At 38.7% G+C, this 22,533-nt stretch overlaps 2 protein-coding genes across 2 annotated transcripts; both read left to right on the forward strand.

Annotated features, from left to right (window-relative positions):
• The first annotated feature begins 14,793 nt into the window (after positions 1-14,793).
• LOC145996265 (uncharacterized) lies at positions 14,794-15,132 on the forward strand. The gene has a single exon (XM_083132691.1). It carries the CDS (start codon positions 14,794-14,796, stop codon positions 15,130-15,132), a length of 339 nt encoding a protein of 112 aa, XP_082988817.1.
• A 2,565-nt stretch (positions 15,133-17,697) lies between these two features.
• On the forward strand, positions 17,698-18,507 carry LOC145996266 (uncharacterized). Its single transcript, XM_083132692.1, has one exon. The coding sequence runs from the start codon at positions 17,698-17,700 to the stop codon at positions 18,505-18,507; it is 810 nt and encodes a 269-aa protein (XP_082988818.1).
• The last annotated feature ends 4,026 nt before the right edge of the window (positions 18,508-22,533 follow it).

Here is a 22,533-nt window from a genome sequence, read left to right on the forward strand (position 1 = left end):
TATTGCTGAAACAAAGAATACCGTTATTTATTTATTTGTTCGTGCACGTACAATAATAATGATGGTGATCCTTAACCGGAGTATGTTTTTATGTATTATTTGCCTTGAACTCCCTGGAAATCAAAATAGATCGGCTAATATGTCTGATTGCAACGTTTCACTCCCATGAAAAAAATATATTCAGACACCCTTCCCTCCCCTCCCGTCTATCGTTCGCATCAGTAAACTTTCGGTCCACCTAATGGATATGCAGCTCCTCCCAAATGAAGTAAAAGTAGCTAGTTTGAAGTGGATGTCATGTTGTTGTTGCACTAAAAACAGTGGAAGAATATTAAATATAATTGTGAAAATATGGAAAGATTAAATTCAAATAAATAATAAATTCTATGGAGCAAAAATGTCCACTGTGGCAATGGCCGAGAATATGTGGAGCCCTATCCTCTGTCTCATGTGCGTCTGGGGCACGTTTCAATGCACCGGGGATGTATTTACACATATCCCACAGTCCTGCATGAAGGTAGAGAAGCCAAAAAAAAATAGACTTTTTACTATATTTTTTGTGCCCCCTCCCCTTCACTTGCCGTTCTGGTCCTCTCTTGGCCGCTCTGGTAATTTTTCCTGACTTAGCCACTGGTTCATGTGGTTTGAAAACTGTTAGTCCTCTTTACAATTTTAATGTTTAACTACCAAAATTTTATTGAACCTTTATCTTAGTCACTTTAATTACCTTGGTGGCTTGTTACAATCCAACCATAACATTCATATCGATCACCCTTGGAGTCTCAGATACTCAAACAGGTATCTTCTTTCCTTGTATTATTTGAATTACCCTTAATACAATAAATGGTTACATTGTCTTAGACACCTTACATCATATTATCTTAATATGCTTCCGAATATTTGATTACATGACATTATGCCTTCTGGCATCGATCCTGTTATTGATTTAAGAATTGGGGAGCGAGTGGGGGGGGAGGACTTCGTAAGCTCATGCAACTAGCATCACAGTGTTTGCAATAGTTACTACAACTTTGGAAAATAGAATTGACATTGTCATATCATTGGAGATGAATAGCGGACAATCAATGTGTAGAGGCTATAGGTAATAGGAAATTACTTTCTCTTAGCGTAATCCAGTTTCAAGAAGACAGAATGAGAGTGTAAAATCTAAAATCAAGTCTTAATTTAAGATCTGTCATTGGTTCTTAGACGAGGGTCCATAAGAAGGGATTCTCTTTGGGGAGCGAGTGGGGGGGAGGACTTCGTAAGCTGATGCAACTAGCATCACAGTGTTTGCAATAGTTACTACAACTTTGGAAAATAGAATTGACATTGTCGTATCATTGGAGATGAATAGCGGACAATCAATGTGTAGAGGCTATAGGTAATAGGAAATTACTTTCTCTTAGCGTAATCCAGTTTCAAGAAGACAGAATGAGAGTGTAAAATCTAAAATCAAGTCTTAATTTAAGATCTGTCATTGGTTCTTAGACGAGGGTCCATAAGAAGGGATTTTCTTCTCATCGGACACCTTGAGGAAAAGTAAAAAATAAAAAAATTAAAAAAAGTAAAGTGCTCCCCTGTGCTTTGCACCGCGCCATAAAGGCATATAGGGTGTGTGGAGAACAGAGCTTCAAGGAGAGATCTTTCAAGGAAAAGTAATGGCAGACATTTTTATATTCGGAAAAATACAAGTTCTGAATTCAATGAATTTTCGTGCCATTACAAGTAGATCATGTAAGATATATTATTGTCACTTATGGACAGACGATGGAAGCTACAAGTCTTTCATATCCCAACGGACTACTAATTTGTTAGTAAATCAGTTTACCGTTGCCTATTTAGTTTTCCTGCTTATGTTGATTAGAGAAACGATTCAAAATCTATACTTGTGCAAGAAGAAGAAAATAGAAAACTTCCCTCGCAACATCCTTTGTAGGTAAAAATAAAATAAAACAAAACCATATCCACTGGAATTATATTCAGTCATGTTTTTGCCTTCTTCCGACCGTTCAATATGCGTGGTATGGCCGTTGGCATGGGTGACATACTTCTTGAATCAACATGGATGGGTGGTCCACAGACCTTGGAATACTAGGCTCGTTCGGAATACTCTTCTGGTAACCTTGAGCGCAATTGTTGTGGGAAGCCCCCATCGTAAAGCCAGGCCAATGTGTGTTGCTCTTGGGATTTCACCCTTGTCGAGGGTAACACATTGTTTGCTTCGACAGGGATGGCGAGGGTGAGGCCAGAGGCGAATCCACGAACAAAAGAGGAAAGAAACTTTCACTCACATCAACCATGTCAAATTCAGTTTGTAAGTAGGGCCGCATATCTTGGAGGTTGGCCCAGGCGGGAGGATTCTAGTGATTACTGTTCCAGCATCGGTATATTATATAAAATATATAGAGAGTCCCCACCCACCCTCAGGTGCTAAAAATTAGCAACCGGAGGAGGACGCAACAACCAGAAGAAAAAAATCTCCCTCATCCCCCTTCACAAATAACCCTGATTAGAACTGAATGACTCCATAATTACGCACGTATGTAATTGTAAAGGAAAATATTTCAATTTTAGTTCTTATATAAAAAGGAAAAAAAGTAAAGTGCTCCCCCACGCTATGAAGGCGTATAGGAGGTGTGGGGTTATATATTTTATTGAAATAAAATCAAACTGAAGTATATTTTGGCAGTTAGTGAAAGTATTTTTTATGTTTGTTTGAAGCGTACATCGGTTACAATTGCTGAAAACATCAAAAAAATAAAAAATAAAAAAAAGAGATGGACAATTCTAGTTTCATGTCCCACAGATTGGACACTTTGTTTTAGAAACCAGATTCTCAATGTCCCAATGTCCGTACTATTTTTTTTTTTTTTTGTGAGTGGAAAATTCTTAATGCATGCAACAAATGTGTATTAGTCATTGTTGATCGTTGGGCTCTTTCATTTATCTTCATAATGGAGAACAGGTGTTCACAAAGGAAAATGCTTCCAACATCACTAAAATTCCAGCATCAAAATGACATATTCGAGGATGCTGCTCTGGGAGATATAAGAAAAATTAGAAACGCTAACCTTGTAATGATATTTCTCTCTCAATGCGGAGTTGCGTTGTATTTAAAAAAGTTCCATTTCAAGGTCGGAACTTGCACACGCACCATCAAAGGAAAAGGAATTAGCGAATAAGAAAATTCCCCTTTGAATCCTTGAACCCTGTTTTCAAATTCATCAATGCCGATATCGGTGACAGAGTGGTTAGCACAGCGCGCTACGACGCTGGGAGTCCTGTGTTCGAATCTCGGCCTGGGCATCAATGTTTTTGTGAGAGTCCCTTTCATCATATCATCGCTCATCCCCATCTTCGTGTTTAACCAAAAGCAAAAGGCGAAGTAAAATAAAGAAATCAATAAACAATCAAATTAATCAAGTTTTAAGTGACTTATAACTTGTATGTGTAAATTGTAAAATATATATGTTACTAACTTAGATAAAGGAATACTGTATCTTTGCTAAATGATCTCTACGTCAATGAAAATATTTCTGTTGTGTCACGGAGGGAAATCATGACAAGCAGTTATTCTGTCACACTGAGATGAGACTCGCATCCACGAGTAAATACAGCTAACTGAGCAAGCCCACAGACGTTCATACTTTCATCTATTTGAAGAAAAAAAACAACTTAAAATTATGATTTCAATTTTTCGTTTTGACATAGCTTGTTAAGTGACCAATCCTCTCCTCATCTGTAATTCTGATACTTTAGCCTTTGATTTTATTTCGATTTTTGTTATCTAGCATCGCTTTTGTGTCACTTTTGTCTAACGGCGACGGCGATGATGCGTGACAATATGATGAAATGGAAGAAAGGGCACTCACAAAGAACACACACATATCCAGGCCGGGATTCGAACTTGGGAACCCTCGAGTCGAGTCGCACCGTGACACTGTGATAACATAACCACTCCACCAAGGCGGTCGACAACTTTATTTCGTAACAAAGAAATATTTTTGAGTGAATACACGTTATGAGGAAACAAAATATCAACACTTTTCACAACAAAAATATGCAATCTGCTATTTCGTTTGAAAAATTCTACATTCCTCTTCTATAGTAATTTTCTTACTACCCACAAGTATTACGCAGCGGCAAGGTTGTGTGAAACTTTTCCAGAAACTGAAATTTCTTCAAGGCAAAACCTTCGCAATTGTCTCGTTGGCGACAGAAAGTATCCCTGCTCGTCTCCACCAGCCAGCAAGATATTTCTATACTTCAGAACCAACCTGTCAAAAAACTTGCTTAATAGGCAGCCTCCTCCCCCTTTTAATGGAATGCAAGAATGTAGGGAAATAGGTTAATCTGGTGAAGTTTCGATGAGTCGACGCTTGCTTTATGAGGAAAAAAACGGGGTAACTTCAATTGTACCGGTATATATAGTCCTCTATGCATGAAATATAGGTAGCGCCAAGGCGAGCCTCATCAAGAGATGCTGCGGGCCACGAGCTTGACATGGCTGACTTACATCAGTGCCCGATGCCAGAGCCATTGTTAGGAAGCACGAGGCCCTTATATTTTGAAAAATGAATATGTATACACCTTCAATTCTTCGTAAAATCATACACTAAAACTCACATAGTTATTAATAGGCTGCGGATATGAAGGCACTAGAAATAGCTCAAATAGGCAGAAAAATAGGCGCCCAAAAGGATCAAAATACACTTAAAAAGCACTGAAATAGGCACTTAAAAGGCATCCTAAAATTAAAAATTAAAAATTGCACTAAAATTGGCTAAAAATTCTGCCATTAAAAAATTGTCACTCTTTGTGAACCGTTATTTCATATGCTTCTTATCTTACGTTGCTTTCCGCCATTTTACTGAATCGCGACGATGAGGATGGAGGATCATTAAATGAAATTGCTGAAATACCAAGTACAGGAATCGCACGCGGAACCTTGGGCTGCCTAGTCCTTTGGTATTTTGAAACCAAGGATATCTTCACAAATTTGAAGCGTAGCCACCTTATATCCTTTTACAAGCACAACAAAACAAATGAGTACTGTGACTCCTACAAGCTTCCAGTTGAAATAAAACAGGGTTTTGTCGGAGTACGAGTCAACAACCTATTTCCAGTTTGCTTACCCTGATTAAGCGACATTTGGAATTTTCAAAGATCTGACATTCCCTCAAATCTGTCGAATATCAGATTTCAGTCAGTTCAATTTAAACAAAGGCTTGCCTTCTTCAATGTAGGGTAAGTCAAAGGGGGGGGGGAAGCCGAAGTAAGCAGAAATTGCAGAATAGGCATTTCAGGCACGGTTATGCAAAATAGGCACTAGCCCAAAAAATAGGCAATTATAGGCAGGATGAAAATGCGTTCTTGAACTAGAAACGCCATGAAACGAACTTAAAACATTGAAGCCTACGTTATGCTATAAAAGAATAGAAAAGGCAAATGGGCAAAAATCTGCACACTAGTTATTAATATTGCGTAATTATTACCCCCTTTCAATTTCCCTTCAACCATCAACGAAATTTGGCTGCGTTTAGAGGATATCAAGACAACAATTTTCCGTAATAACTATTGCTACTTTAGGACCTATTTCAGGTCCACCAGCCCTCGAAAAACATAATATTCTTATCTTGTGTATATGTAACCATGCACTGCAGATTCATTCATCTATGCCAACATACTAAAGACATGAAGCGGGATCATAGGCCAGTCAACAAGGGATGATTTTGGGGTCCAATAAGGAAAGAAATCAGGGAAAACTGGAACAAATTTTATTGCTTTCCTGAAAGGGTTCTTAACAACATATTAATTTTGCACGCCTCTACAACCCAAATTTGGCCGCCATCTTGAAAAAATGGCGCCCAAAATAGTTTTTTTTTTGCAAATATCTCACTTGGAAAGCATTGCATAGCAAAAGAGGTTATGAGAAAAATTAATCTACATAAAATTCTCTACAAAAAGGTTCTGTGCATTTTTCTTCTAGGATGCGCCTTTTGGGTGCTAAATGAGCGAGAAATTTTACTTTTTTTTCCTCACTCCACTTTGCAAGAGAGAAAGACAAGGAAACGTTTTTGCACTGTAACTTGCATAGGTACTAAAATATCTATTCTAAATGTACTAAGGACTTTCTTGAAAATGTATTTTCAAGTGGTAATATATGTATATTAATCACTCGTAAACAATAATTTTATAGTATTTAATACAAAACAAATGAATATAATGTCTGTATTTCTTGCTACTGTTAGAAACCAAACCATCCCTTGTCTTTTACCAGCAAGAATTCTTGTAATAAATATGAAAAATTTCATCACAGTTGTCGTGAGCTTTCAGATCGAAGCAAAAGTTACAGACCATAATCTACCCAGGGATTTCAAACCGAAGTGATGATGACATGTCCCCCGTTAGTCTATAATAAAACATTCCTCGTGCAAGCCCGAACAAAAGACGTGCTACGATGCACGGTATTGAGAACACGGCGCAGTTGGAGCGACACGTGCAGCTTGCTTCGAAAAGTTGCATTTATCTCTTAAGATTAGCTTCCGTCTCTTCTATACTCTGTCCCGGGAATCTATGGAGCCAGCGAATGAAAACAAGTCTCTGCGCACGTAGTAACTCGAGAGGGCTCGACGAATGAACACGTGAGAGGAAACGGGGTTGCGTGGCGTGGGAAAATAACTGAAAGGACTAGCCGTTTACAGGAGCGTGTACTGCTTCGCTCCGCCCACTCGCTTTCTTCCCTACTTTACTGTAATACACGACCTTGCTCCAGAGATTCCGAGGACAGAGGATAGAACAGTGTCGGATTTTGAACACATGAATATATTGCAATGTTCACAGATCATTGAACACTTTAGCCCAATTTTCCTACAGCTACAAGGCCCCTTTTAAGGCTTTTACAGAATATAATGCGAAGAAGCTCAGACTGTGCAGTTTCTTGTCTGTTGTGATACTTTCAGAGAGTGCTACACAGAGATCATAAAGATAAGACTTCTTCGTTTTCCACATCCTTACCTCATCAGCTATAAGGGGTACGGGGCAAGTTTGTACTTAAAGTTTTCTCTGAATTGATCTTGATTTTTTAGTAAAATATTATTTAAATTAAAACTGGATACAACGCATCTCTGATTTTTACTTCAGAAGTGATCGCTTCTGTGAATCTCTCTCATTTTGTTCAAACTTGACATTTGCCAAATGCTCAACATTGAAGACATTCCAACATCATGAGCATTGGAAGGATTGGTTTTCTTATTCCCTATTAATCTTGTAACTATTAGCTTTATACAATCAAAAGCAGGGATCCCCGATGGCGTAGTGGTAATGTTGTCGCCTTGTAATCAAGGGGTCCCCGGTTCGATACCCAGTGGAGGCACATAGTTGTTCGAATCCCACTTTAATCCAGTCCCGATTAGCCATATTGTGTATAAAGTGGACTTAAAACTCAAATGCAATCAAAACAATCAATCAAAAGCAGGGAATGGTGGCTAAGATGAGAATCACTGACAAAAGAACTGAGAGTCTTGTTTATCTCTTTATGTACGAGACTTTCGTGCATCGACATGCAGCTCATCCATTTTATCTGTGAACTGGTAACTAATTAACTAACTAACTCTCTAGCCTTCTTAAACCCGAAGGTTTATGGCTGCAGCAACACAAGCCTTCTATCTGTCTCTATCCTGGGCAAGATCAATCTTTCCCATCCTTACCGATTTCCTTTAGGTCCATCGCAACGTTATCCCTCCATCTTCGTCTTGGCCTTCCTACTGGTCTCTTACCATCAGGTTTCCCAAACAGTTTCCCAATTGCCTATCTGTGAACTAGTAGACATGCCAAAAATCCACTTAGTTAGCATTGAGTTGTTCATTCCTCTGCCATCCCCACAACTGTTCTTGGAGCGCATCACGGACGGCTCCATCGTCATATCTGACAAGATCCCAGACCAAACCTTTTCTGATCGTGTTATTGTGGTTTGAATTGTTGTTTTAAGTTTACTTTATGCACAGATAGACAATCGGGACTGGACCTACAGTTTATAGTGCGCTCCAAACCACTGAGAAATGTGCCTCCACCGGGCATTGAATACAGAACCCCTTGATTACAAGGGCGTTTTATTGTGAAATAACCTTTTCGGACCAAGTCACGTTCCTTTGAAGTTATCTTCTATTTTTGACAAAATATATTATCTCCTGCACTCAGGGACGCTAAACTATATCCTGCAAGTACTGCATGCAGTGATAAAAGCAATTGAACCCATAAATGACATTCTATGAGAAAGAACAAATGTAAAAAATCTAGTATTATAGAAGAGAATTACCACAAAACTTCATGTAAAACATGTTTCCACGAGCTCCGCACTTCCAAATCGGGGCGGAAAAAAATACTTAAAATTTCTAGCTCATCTAGCACCCAAACAGCGCATCCTAGAGGAAAAATGCACAGAACCTTTTTATAGAGATTTGTATGTAGATTAATTTTTGTTATAACCTCTTTTGCTCTAAATGCTTTCCAAGTTAGATATTTGGAAAAAAAACTTATTTTGAGGGCCAATTTCCAAGATGGCGGCCAAATCTGGGGTGGTTCAGGCGTGCAAAATTAATATATTGTTAAGAACCATTTCCCTGTTTTTTTCCTTATTGGACACCCTTGTTGACTGTTGGTAGCAGAGAATCTGACAGAACGACATTCCTGATTTTAAATTTCGTTCAATTCACGAACGTTGCTTAACGTGTTTGATACCTTTACGTTACATATTTTATAAGTTTTATTAAGAGATATTCATATCCTGGAGGCTATCCTTCCTTGTCTGTCAGTAGCGTATTAAACATTTTGTCGTTTTACAATAGAAAAAATGTTAGTGGCATCGGCATGTGATTCATGGCTGTAAGCATACAGGATAAAAGTGGTATATTTTGAGGGCTCGTACTGTCAAAATAAGACCTCAACGAACAAAATGTTATCGAAAAATTTCGTTCACATTGATGTCGTTTACATACTGTGGAAGGATGTCGGTGTTTCACAACGACACCCTGTGTTAGTGTATATCCATATACGTATATAAATATAAATGTGTTTGCTATTATATCTTTACCAATGCTCTAAGTGTATTCGGGGAGTTGTATTCCCCTCCTCAATAGAATATTTTATGCAAAGAATACCCCCAAGGCTAGAACAACTTCTCTCACCTAACAATTTTCCAGTACGAGCGCTGATCTTTACACATGGTATCGAACAAATATGAATATTTCAGTTAGTATGGTATAGTTGCGTATTTGTAGAACACAATGTAGCTTAGCTCTCCTATAACATTTCTCTCTCACCTTTCTCGCTCACCAAGGCCGATGACGCCCCCCCCCCCTGAAAATCAACAACTGTTATTTTTAACGTTTGAATATCGCGGAAACTATTAGTTTTCTGATTTTGAAATTTAGAATACTGAAACACCTCCTGAACACGAACATGGTGCATTATATATTCGTATATTCTCGATTGACCCTTGATAATCTACATTAGATAACATGTCCTCGTTGGCACGCCCGATCCTTCTTTCAGGTAAATAACGGAATCAATTACAGATACAGAGATAATATTCTATGAACTAAAAATAGTATCACTTTCTACAATAGGATATAATATATCGACCTGCTCGTCTGTCTATCTGAAATGAGAGTTAAATATTGATATTTCCGATTGATAAAGGCCTGTGGAGTATCGCGTTTACCTTGTAAATGCTGCTGCAACTTGTTTAGCATCTACTGTCACAGTAGGGCGTAATTTTTAGAATTACTAAAAATATATGCTTTTGGCTTCCTGATTTGTCGGCAGAATAGTAAGAACAATTAAATCCTAAACACGAAAACGATATAGAACACGAAGAAATGGAAGTGTACAGTGTACGAGTTACAGAGGCTTAACTACAAACTTAGAGACCCCTGCCAATGTTTCAAGATAGGTCCCCAATTGATTTGTACAAATTGTTCGCAAATTGAAAGATCGTTGAATTTTCAACACTTACGTGCAAAAGAGATGTTCTGAATTGATTTCTATGCCACGCATATGAAAAATACATTACTGAAAATATAATATATCCAAAAATAGATTATATTAATTAATTTCAATTTTCCGGAAAACTGGATGTAGGAAAGTGATTTTCCTCTGTAAGATATTAGAACTCATGCGCTATGTATTTAATTGAATGGTTAAAAATGGTTTATTGGAAGGAAGGGAGGGAAGAAAGAAACATAAATAGCGAGAGAAAAGCGGGTTGGCTCACTTCATATCACGACCCCTGACTCTTGTCATTCCATCCATCCTGCAGTTACGCCCCTAATGAGCTACGAATCAAGCGTTGAAACCACTGGTAAGTTATGAATGTTTTTGTCCTCTTTGGTGTGTCATCCAATTGAATAATTCATATGCGTCTGAGTGAAAAGCAAAGAAAAACAAAGAAGGGTATAAAAGGGAAAATGATTTTAAAAATCATGGTACAGATTACAAAGAGAAGTAAAACTGGAAAATTGTCATTCATAGTGGTTTCGTCGACATGACCAAAAGGCAAACCTGAAAGGGCATGGACTCGGTGGAAGCTTTCTTCCCAGAAGCGAGGCGAAATTATAGTAAACACATGTCCACGGTGCACCCTGGGAGGTCTTTGTCCCCTGCGTGGAGAGGAGGTGGGGGCGGTAGAGAAGTACTGTGACGAGCATGCGACATTCAGTCCGAGGACTTCACCCCCTCTCGCCCCGGACCCTTGGCGGGCTTTCGTGACCTTGAGGGGAGCCGAGTGTGAAATCCGAGATGTGTTACTTATACCTACAGACCGTTAATATAGGGTCATTTGTGTGAGTGTGTTTATCGCTACAGGCACCAGACCTACGTTCCGAGCCACGCCTGGGAAAAGGACCAGACACTGAGAAAGCATTGGGATGCTTGAATATATTGTCGAGACGATCCGAGGACGTCCTCGCATCTACGGTCGGCAAAAAATGTCCTCGGACTGCTGATGTGTTAACACATGAAAGTCCTCGTTTACACGGGTAAACCAACGCACACACACACACACACACACACACACACACACACACACACACACACACACATATATATATATATATATATATATATATATATATATAAAATTATGTGAATATGTAATACCCATAGCCTATTTATGTATGTATACATATGTACTTTCCAGTCGCGTCGCCTGATAATGTTCGCATGAACACGTGAACACTGCACAATAATGTATATGTTTTAAATTACGTACATATTAAATGCACACACACACACACACACACACACACACACACACACACACACACACACATATATTTGTTCGAAAAAATACTTTATTTGATGTACGAGTATATACACACAATTTACTCTGACAAGACGTCTTTCACATCTGATAACTTTTTCAGATAGTTGGGAACACTGACTCCCACTGTGTTCCACGGATTGCGTTGAACACAATTGCTGTGCATGTTACATCAAACTGGCAGCTAAGGGGCTGTTGGCCACTATACCCCGAAAATGTTCACTGCGCTTTGCGAACCCTGATGAAAGCGACAATACTGCGGCAATCTGCGATACATAGTTGCATAATGTTAATTATTTCTCTTGATATCGTTATTAACTGCATTGTGTGTCGGTGTGTAGTGTTCAATTACTTGACATACAGTGAGAATTTTATTTTCTGTGTAATATCTAGAGCTCAATTATAGACTTCAGCCAGTCATCCTTCAGGAATGAGTTTGTGTGCAAATGTATCTTTGCAGACAAGACTACATACTGATTTGCCCAAGTAAGTGGCTAAGGAACACACACTAAACATGCACTTTCCTTAGCCACTTATTTGGGCAAATCAGTAAGTAGTCTTTTTTGCAACAGATACATTTAAAAAATATATAAATATATCTAAAATGGGATTTTTATTCTTTTTTCATCGGACAGATCTTGTAATTGATCAATTCACTCGAATGCATGTATGGGCAAAGGACACATCCTGGGCGTTTGTTATCATTTGCACATATACAAGCGACTCACTTCCAAATGACTGCTTCTGGAACGATTCGTTTTGTGCAATGCATAAGATCAAGGATGGTGAATATGTTTCATTGTTTGATTTGGTGTTTTAAGTCCATTTTATGCACAGTAAGACTAATCGAGACTGGACCTACAGCTTTAAGTGGGATCCGAATTACAATGTGACCCCACCGGGTATCGAACCTGGGACCCCTCGATTACAAGGCGACGACGGGTCAACATGTTAATGACGACGATGAACAGATGTTACTATACACTTTGAATCAGTGGTTCCCAAAGTGTGTGCTGCGGCACCCTGGGGCACCGTGATTGACTTACAGGGGTGCTTCCAAATGTTCCAATATTTTCACTGAATTGTTAGTCAATGCTATGAATGTTTCAAATATGTGCTTATTTAGTACATTTTTACATATGAAATGTTTCTGAATTTGAAATATGTGTCTAATTTTTAACTTAAGGCATGCAATCTTACAAGTAACTGAGCATTGCAAGTGTTAGAGAGGGCTGTATTCTGGGTGCCACGGAAAAAATCTTGGAACACTAAGGGCGCCGTGAAGCAAACAAATTTGGACACCTTGCTTTAAATGGTCGAAAATCAATCTCTCTGAACCATGGCAAAATGATGCTAGGAGGAAAAATAAGAAACACGAGGGAAGAAGGGATATGAGCACTGACACTTCAATCATAAGCATTGCAACCAAGTTATTGTGGGCAAGGGGAAGGGCATTCTGAATAATATCCAAATATCTCAATACACAAAATACATTTTTTTCTGGACTGGATGCATCCTCCCCTCTGTCCTGCTAACGATGCACGTGCTTTCAATGCTGAATGAATGTCCTTGGTTAACACATGGTCCATGTAATAAAAAGTAGATTGCAAAGTATGGTAATCTTGCGTTGTACATACCTGAGATTGCATGTTATGCTAATTAGTTTGCACTAGCCATTACTAATGGTTTACGTAATCAAGAGGGTGTTAACTGAATAAAAAATCTTTTATTACTTCAAATATAGCATGATCTTTGGGAGAAATTGTTGAAAATAGGTTGAACTGTTATTCTTACTTTTTCAATTGAAGATGAAGTTAAAAGGGAGAGGAGTAAATCTTCATTGAGTATAAAAATTTTATTGTGAAGATTCCTATGTGAACCGCACGCGACGCCACTGGTAATCTCCCCACTCCACACACTATATATAGGGGGAAAAAGATTGTAAAAATCGGTTGGTAAATTGGAAGACCTCCCCCCCCCCCTCTTGAATAAGTTCCACCGTTCCCCTCCTTGTAAAGATGAATGCCATAGAAATTACAAATTGCTCCTATAAATATTCTCTACATATTAAAATTACAAAAAGTCATTGTAAAATAGCAAAATTCATTTAAAAACTTTGACAATTGGAAAAAGAAGCTTCACATATTTAGGTTTTCTGAGATTTCAACATGCTTGTACGTGCTCGTTTATTTCGGTCCCCACCTCCTTCTTCTTCTTCTATGGTGCTGCAGCCCAATATCGAGCCCTGGCCTCAAATAGAGCCCCTCCATGCTTCTCTGTCCAAAGCTTTCCTCCTACAATTTCTCATTTCTAACATTCCTTTCACATCTATCTCCACAGCCTCCATCCATCTTCTCCTAGGCTCCCCTACAGATCTTCTATCTCCTATTGTACTATATGCCACTAACTTTGGTATGCGATGTGCATCCTGCCCACTCTAGTCTTTTAAATTTTATAAAGTGGGATATACATAATTCTTTGTATAGATGGTACAATTTATTGTTATATCTTAGTCTCCATCCATCCCTGTCCCTCACTGGTCTCCCCATACTCTTCTCAGAATTTTCCTTTCAAAAGCATCCAGGTCTATCTCAGATTTCTTATTGAACGTCCAGCTCTCACTCCCATAGTACAATGTTTTGTACAAAGCCCTTAACATATCGTATACAAAATTATTGCACCTAGAAACGACGATCTCGGAAGTTTTCCCACTCGTTCACAAATTACTTATTCTAGGTGACGTAAACCCAGATTTCCTATCTCCCCATAAACCAGAAACAGTATATTTACAATCAATAATCGACTCTTTCGACATGGTCCAGATCATTTACCGACCAACCAGAATAACGGCAACCACTCAATCACTCCTCGAAGTAGTAGTAATGGATGACCCGGATCTTGTACCCTCATTTAACATAACTGCTCCCGTCGGAATGTCTGACCACTGTCTAGTAAATGCGACACTTGCCATCGAAAAAAAAATAATGAATTAAACAGTTTATCAAATATCAAAACTTTTGTACCCTCGACAGAGATATTCGATAGGGATGCTGCAACAATTGAATGGATGCAAATAGATAGATTCGACAACATCGATGATAAAGTGCACTTCAGTACTCAAAATGTAATAAATCTCTTCGACAGGCATGCGCACCTTGAAACTAAATTAATAAAACCAAAAAACTCTCCGTGGATATCCGAAAATACAAAACTACCTAGTCATATCATAAATTCTGTTACAAAGTTTAGACAGGGATGGCAACACTGGTTGGCAAGGTAACCCCGCAATGTAGGATCAAACAAGAACCAGTATCATTGTGTGTCTGGCTGTGGTAGCGGAAAGGTGAATTTCACTGTGAGTTGAATGGAGTGGGGTGTATACGAGAACCATGTGGCAGTAATCGCACTGCACAAAGTTGGCAAATCACCATCGGACATTTTCAACCCTGAAAAAGCTGAATATCAGCAGGATGTTCTTGCATAGGACCATCAATAGGTACTGCGACACAGGGACAATTGAGGACCTCCCCAGGAGAGGTAGACCTCGCAGCGTGAGGAGCCAGAAGCTTGTGAAAGCAGTGGCGGCGCAGATTCGACGAAATCCTGTCAGGAAACAACCAGTGATGGCTCGAGAGCTGAACATTTCAAAAATGTCAATGTCGCGTGTGCTTCGAAGTGACCTAGGACTCTGTGCTCACCGGCAAATTGCTGGTCACTTCCTCACTCCACAGCTTCAGGTCCAGAGGGAGCAGAAAACAAAAAGACTCCTTCAGCATTATGCAAATGGTGGCCACAGGAGATCCTTTTAACGGATGAAAAAATCTTCACGATTGAAGAGTCTTACAATCATCAAAACGACCATGTATATGACTCGACATCCCAAGAAGCTCGTGAAAACACGCCACGGATTCTCAGAGGCCATCATCCAGCCTCAGTGATGGTTTGGTGGGGGGTTTTGTACAATGGCACAACTGACCTCCACTTCTGTGAACATGGTGTGAAACATCTGCAAAAGTGTACCAAGTGACAGTGTTGGAGCCACCTGTGAAATTGTTGACCCGCACCATGTTCAACAATGAGCCATGGAGCTTCCAGCAGGACTCACCACCGGCGCACAAGCAAAGACCACACAGCGAGTTGTAACGAGTTGGTGTTTTAAGTCCACTTTATGCACAGTAAGGCTAATCGGGACTGGACCTACAGTTTAAAGTGGGATCCGAACCACTATGTGCCTCCACGGGGTCAAAGACCACACAGGAGTGGCTTCAGAAGAATGTGCATGATTTCATTGCTCTAGCTGATTGGCCCTCCAGCAGCCCCGAGCTCAGCCCATTGGACTACAGTTTGTGGTCCATTTTGGAGGGCATGGTCTGTAGAAAGAGGCATCCAAACCTTGCGAATCTCAAGTGTTGTTTTGTGTAGGCAGTGGCGGACTTTCTCCTCGAGACCGTGCGTGCTGCAATTGATGACTGGCCTCAGAGACTTCGGGCCTGAGTGAAGGCCAGAGGTGGCCATTTTGAACAGTGATTGGTGCTCTGTGTTGGCATGACCTGTACCTTTGTAACATCCAAATTAATACACTAGCTTGGTCGTTGTGCTTGTAGTTCATTATTACCTTTGTAACAGAATTTATGATATGACTAGGTATTTATGAAACTCTGTGACAATGCCATAATAAAATATAAGCACACAAAAACCCACGCAAACTGGGACTATTACAAAGAACTGAGAAACTTTATCACCTCGGTCCAACGGCAAAAAAAGAAAGCCCATTTTAATTATCACCTCCGCTGCAACAATAACAGCAAAGAGTTGTGGAAAAAATTATAAACGTGGGTGTATATAGTAAAAATATCAACAACGAGATACCTTCCGACCTGAGAAACGTGGATTCAATTAACTGACATTTTTCTAGCGTATGCAGCAAAACGGATGTTTCAGAAGATGCCGTTAACAAAAAGTGCTCAAACTTTGCACCTCCAAGAAATAAACGAAACCGAAATTATGAAAGCGATAAACGAAAAACCAACCAATGAATCTGGTAATGATGGACTATTCATAATAATGATTAAACTATTATTACCGCACATCTTACGTCCCCTGATGCACATTGTAAATTTCTCTTTCTGGAATGGACAATAACCGGCCAGCTGGAAAACAGCACGCGTTGTTCCGAAACCAACGAAAAAAGTAGGGTAAAACGAGGAGAGACGCCGCAGGCGGAGAGATGCCGCACATGCTGTAGCTTGCCTAGTACACATCAGATGGTAGCAATATTCTGCAAGGATGTGTAACTGTTGTTCATTCCACCATGCCAGTGCAGTAGAGACCAGTCAAGTGAAGTGGAAAGGAGTGGGGCGCCTTCATATGAAAATTTCCTGGTGAATTGACCGTCGAAATTTTTTGAAAGGTAAGTGTGATAGATCGTAATAGAGCGCACGCTAGTTTCTACGTGACAAATATTTTATAGAATACTTGTTAGAGTATTGCAATTACCTTTCGCACGATTTTGCACCGAAACTACAAAACCAGTAAAAAGCAACTGGTGCGGCATCTCTCCTCGAGAAAAAGGATTGTTGCCGCAGTTACACAAAGGAGAGATGACGCACATTTTTCTGTTAGGAGAGATGCCGCACTTTTCTCACCCTCATATTATAAGGTGTACAGTGTCATTTATTTCACCTTTTGACACATTGAATATTTTGAACACAGTGTTACATGTACTGTAGGCTATGTATTTTAACAAAGAATGCAATACAAACACAACATTATACACATGTTACTTGTGCTTGTATATAAGTTATGTAAAATAGAGTGTACTTAAATATTAAATTGTCTAAAAGTTTCTAAGCACTCGTTTCTTATTCTTTTCAGAATTCAAGATGCCCAACACATACAGAAGAAGATCTGCTAGAGCTTCGTGGTCTGATGAGAACATGAAAGAGGCATGTACCAGAGTGCAAGCCGGGGACATAGGGAAAAGAGAAGCTGAACGATATTACGGCATTCCAGCGAGAACCATATGTCGAAGGATTGAAGAAGGCGATTTCTCCAAGAAGAGTCTTGGACCTGAAGGGGTTTTCGTTGCACATAATGAAAATAAATTAGTTTCCCATATTCAACGTCTAGGTGCAGCAGGTTTCGCTCCAGACAGACAAGCAGTTAGGGTGTTGGCGTACAAATTTGCTGAAAAATTAAATATTAAACACACGTTCTCGCATGAATCGCAGATGGCAGGAAACGTATAGTTAAATTCCTTCCTGAGGAGAAATCCTGAACTTTCTTTGCGACAAGCTCAAGGCCTTTCTATCAACAGAGCTCAAGGATTGATTCGTGAAGATGTGAAAAACTATTTTACGTTGCTAGAAAAGATTATGGAAGAACATGATCTAATGAATAAACCAGGTAACATTTTTAACGTCGATGAAACAGGATTCCCACTCATTAACAGACATGGAAAGGTTGTGACCTCCAAAGGTTCGAAGACTGTGCACATATTGACTCCAAAAGAAAGGGGAGAAAATGTGACGCTGATAGGGTGTTGCGGTGCAGAAGGAACATTTCTTCCTCCTGTTCTTATTATGAAAGGTGTGAATAAAAAACCTGAATTCGTTGATGGACTTCCTGCAGGATCCGATGTCTGCACGAACCCTAAATCGTCATACATCAGTGCTGATCTGTTCATGAAATGGTTCAAAGAACACTTCGTTCCCAGGAAACATCCAGGCAAAACGCTCCTACTCCTAGATGGCCATTCATCACATGTCCATGCATTAGAACTTCTGGAGTATGCGGCTGAAGTTGGTGTTATCGTTTCATGTTTGCCAAGTCACACTACACAAGCACTTCAACTCTTGGACCGATCTGTATTTGGTCCAGTACAATCATATTACAACAAGGAAGCAACATCATGGATGAGAACCCATAAAGACAGGAATATCACAAGATACCAAGCAGGCTCTCTCATTGGTGCGGCGTGGAATAAAGTTGCTTCTGTTGGAAATGCCGTTTCAGGTTTCCGAGCCTGTGGCATTTACCATTTGAATTCAAATGCTATTCCCGACTATTACTTTTCCATTTCTGATGCTTGTCAGTCAGGTCCTAGTCCACTTTCATCCACCCACACCAAAATATATGACCATATTGATTCGCAGGATCTAGAGTCACCTCCATCGAGTACCTGAGGAAGTCTCTCACCTGTCACAGTTAAACCAACAACCTCGCAAGCAACACAACTGACACCAAAAGTAACTCAACAACCTCCTTTTGTGCCCCAGAATCAATTACCAGGAATAAATTCAAACCCTTCGACATCTACCTGTAGTTCCACACCCACGGAAAGTCCCAGAAAGTACCTCCGCCAGCTGAGTCCCATTCCAGAAGTTCCTCGCCAAGGTAAAAGGTTCAAACAGTCCGCCGAAGTGATCAATTCCGCTTCCAGACTTGCAAATATGAAACAAAAAAACTCGTAATCAACTTCCATGATCAAGACAGGACAGAAAGAAAAAAACAGCCGGCACAAAGTAACCTGCGCCAGATGCTACAGCGAGTGGATCTGAGCAAGACATCAACAATTGTGTGGAATGCTTGAAGAATTACTTCCTCACGGCTTCCAAATCTGACTGGATCCAGTGTGTTGCGTGTTCGAAATGGTTACACGAAACCTGCACTGTGTATGGAACAATGTGTGTGGACTGTGGAAGAAAGAATGTTCGTGAGAAGAACTTAAAGAGGCAGAAGTGAGTCAGTGCGGCATCTCTCCTCGTGTTTTTCATGACACTCAAAATTCAATGCTTTTGTAATTTGAAAAAATATCCATTTAAATTCTTCCTAATGGATGCCAATTATTTTTTTTCTTGAAGTGCAAGGACTGTAGTTAAGTTTTCATGTCAATAAATTTCCACAAAAGCAGAGATGTTGTTTTTCTATTCAGTTATGAAAAGGTGCGGCGTCTCTCCTCGTTTTACCCTAATAATCTTCCTGAATGACCTTCGACCAATACGTCTCTTACCTATATTTTTCAAAATCACTGAAAAAATTGTTTACAAGCACACTCGCAAGCACATTTAGGACCTAGATCCGCTTCCAAAATGTCAATCTGGTTTCCATCCTTCAAACAGCATGGCAACGGCATTACTTAAAATAACTGACGATTTATTACGATCAATCCCAGCTGGAATTTTCTATTGGTTCCAACTAAAATTTCAATTTGATTGAATTGTTTTCAGTTGGAATGATTCTATTGGAATGTATTGGTTACAATCGAAATCTCAATTGAAACCAATTGCAAAATCAAGACAATTTCCAATTGGTGAGTTGTATCTATCCAATTGTAACTTTGTATATATTGTAGAATCAATATGTTATCAATCCATTTATTGACTCAAAGCATAAGTACTTTGATTCTTAACACCACATTTTCTGTGATTTAGAAGTTAATTGAAAAAACAGCACACTTGAGCTGGATTTCTTCTGAATTCTAATGCATACTACTGATGTCAGATTTATCTTAATAAATACCTAACAAGAACTCTTTCTTAAGAACCAACCCGATCTTAAAGGAGCTAGTAGTTGGAATAAATGTTCACATTAGTTCTTGTTTCTGCAATATGAAATGTCCATGGTTATTCTTATGTGTATGAATGCAATTGGAAAAATGAGCAATCTTTTGATCTGCTAAGTCGACCTCGACAGTGTTTTGTTTGTTTATCACTTTCTCAAGTGTTGTGGGTCAGATTCTTTGTTTAACCTCATTTATTGCTGTTTTCGCAGGTATAAAGAAAGAACAACATATATATTTATGACTGAAGTAGCATATTTTTCGATTTTCTATAAGTGTGTTAATCACAATGAAGCTAAAGAGTTAAAAACGTGTTCATATATTTGAAAAAGTTTTGTATGTGAAAGTTTTTCTAAGTTACAAATTCCACATGCTTTACCAGAGATTTATTTCAGTTGTTTTATATGATTTCTCCATTGCAATTTTCACAAGCAATATATTGAAAACAATAAAATACTTTCCAATAGAAACTAATTCAATACAATTGACCAATTGGTTCTGATAGACCAATTGGTTCCAATAGTGTCTAAAAACTCATATTGGCTATCCAAACCAATTGGAAGAATTTCCAGCTGGGATAGACAAGAGAATGGCAGTAGCATTAGTATTACTGGATCTCACTAAAGCCTTTGACAGTGTTCATCATGACCTGCTCTTAAGCAAATTCAAATACTACAATTTTTCACCTCCAGCTCTCCGATCATTTCGACTGTATCTGAACAACAGACAACAGAGAGTAAACATAAACGCTGCCATGCTCCTTCCCTCTCTCACCCGCCATTGAAAACTGGTGTCCTACAGGGATCCATTCTAGCCCCTCTCCTCTATACCATTTTTACAGCCGACATACCTACCGTAAACAATCACAGTAAAGTTCATCTTTATGCAGATGACACTCATCTACAAATTCCTTTTCACCAAAATCGCTGGATGCAGCCTTAGCTTTGCTTAATGATAATTTATCCAGCATAAATACCTGGTGTAAAAGTAACGGTCTAAAAATAAACCTACAAAAATCAACTATGTCTCTTATTGGTTCCCGAAATAGTCTCTCTCTGATAAATCCTAACGAGATATGCATCAAACTAGACACATTTATAATCCCTTATTCAACAGATCTGAAAAATCTAGGTGTCATTTTCGATGAACACCTTAACTGGGATATTCATGTCCAAGAACAAATCAAAAAAAGCTTACGCTGTGCTAAGATCGCTGTACAGCTTTAAAGAATGCCTAAAAACAGAGATTAAAATGAGACTAATACAAGCACTGATCTTTCCTATACTAGACTACTGCGACATAATTTATGGACCAAATATAACCGTTCGAAACAAAACCAACATTCAGAAAGTCCAAAATTCATGTTTCCGTTTCGTGTACCATATAAGAAAATATGATCATATCCTCCCAACCATAAACGCAAACAAAATGTTGAACATGGCCAGATGACGAAAATTACATCTGTGTTGTTTTATTCGTAATCTTTTACAAACAAAAACACCTAAAAACCTATTTCAGATATTCAGAAGGGGAATACATGATTACAAGACAAGAGGAAAATCGAAACTTGAGCTTCCAAAGCACACACTAGTGCTTTTCGAATCATCATTCACTTAGTATTCAGCTGCAAGAGCATCGAATGAACTTCCTCCTTCCATGACGTCCCTCACTAAACACAACAACTTCAAAGACAAACTAAAAACTCTATTGTTAAATGAACAATATCAGTGTTCCAGCACTCACGAATAATAGCTCTCATCTCTGAACCAACTTCCTAAAAACAAGTCTTTTCATTTTCATTTTGCTTCTTTACTTTCCCCTTATATGTTGCCAACCCTTGACGATATTCTTCTATATTAAGAACATACAAATATATATGTTTTTACACATAATATTAATTTGTATTAGTCTTAACTATATCACAACAAGCACAATTGTGTCAATTAATTTGTGTAACCTTTGTGTATTTATTTTCAATCTCTTTTTTTAGTGTGAAGATGAGCCTTTGTTCTCAATTTTGTATTTGTTCTCTTTGTGTCTTGTTTATATTTCTATCTTTCTTCTTTGTTTGTTATTGTACAAACATTTAGTATGTAGAATGTATTTAGTATGTACAGTATATGTATCCATCGGGGTTAGGTGGTAGAACAGCCACAGGCTAAACCTCACCCTTTAATAAAGGGAAATTGAAATTGAAATGTTGGACTGATTATAGATTTATGTAGTATAACATTAGTTGCTCTGCGTACTTCCCTAGTTTTGATTGTGCTTATAAATCCGGGCTCTAGTGATATGTCTAATTAAGTTATCTTACCAGCCAAAACAATTGTTACAAATTGAACAATTGAAAGGCTTCTCTTTAGCATGAATGCACATATGCGAATTAAGAATATTTCATTTCCAAAACCTTATGTGCAAATTGAACATTTAAAATACGAGTATTAATTTTGACTGTCAAGTTTCATGTGTACATTAAGTGTACACCTCAAAACAAAACATCTTAGCAAATCTAACATGGAAAAGCTTCTCCTTAGTGTGAATGCTCACACGTGCATTAAATTGGCCCTTAGAAACAAAAACTTTGTTGTAAATTGAACAATAAAAAGGCTACTCTTTTGAGTAAACATTCATCTGTACACGAAATTTTCTT

Source organism: Lepisma saccharinum, chromosome 12 (assembly GCF_977018435.1).
Source record: "Lepisma saccharinum chromosome 12, izLepSacc3.1, whole genome shotgun sequence".
Lineage (NCBI taxonomy): Eukaryota > Metazoa > Arthropoda > Insecta > Zygentoma > Lepismatidae > Lepisma > Lepisma saccharinum.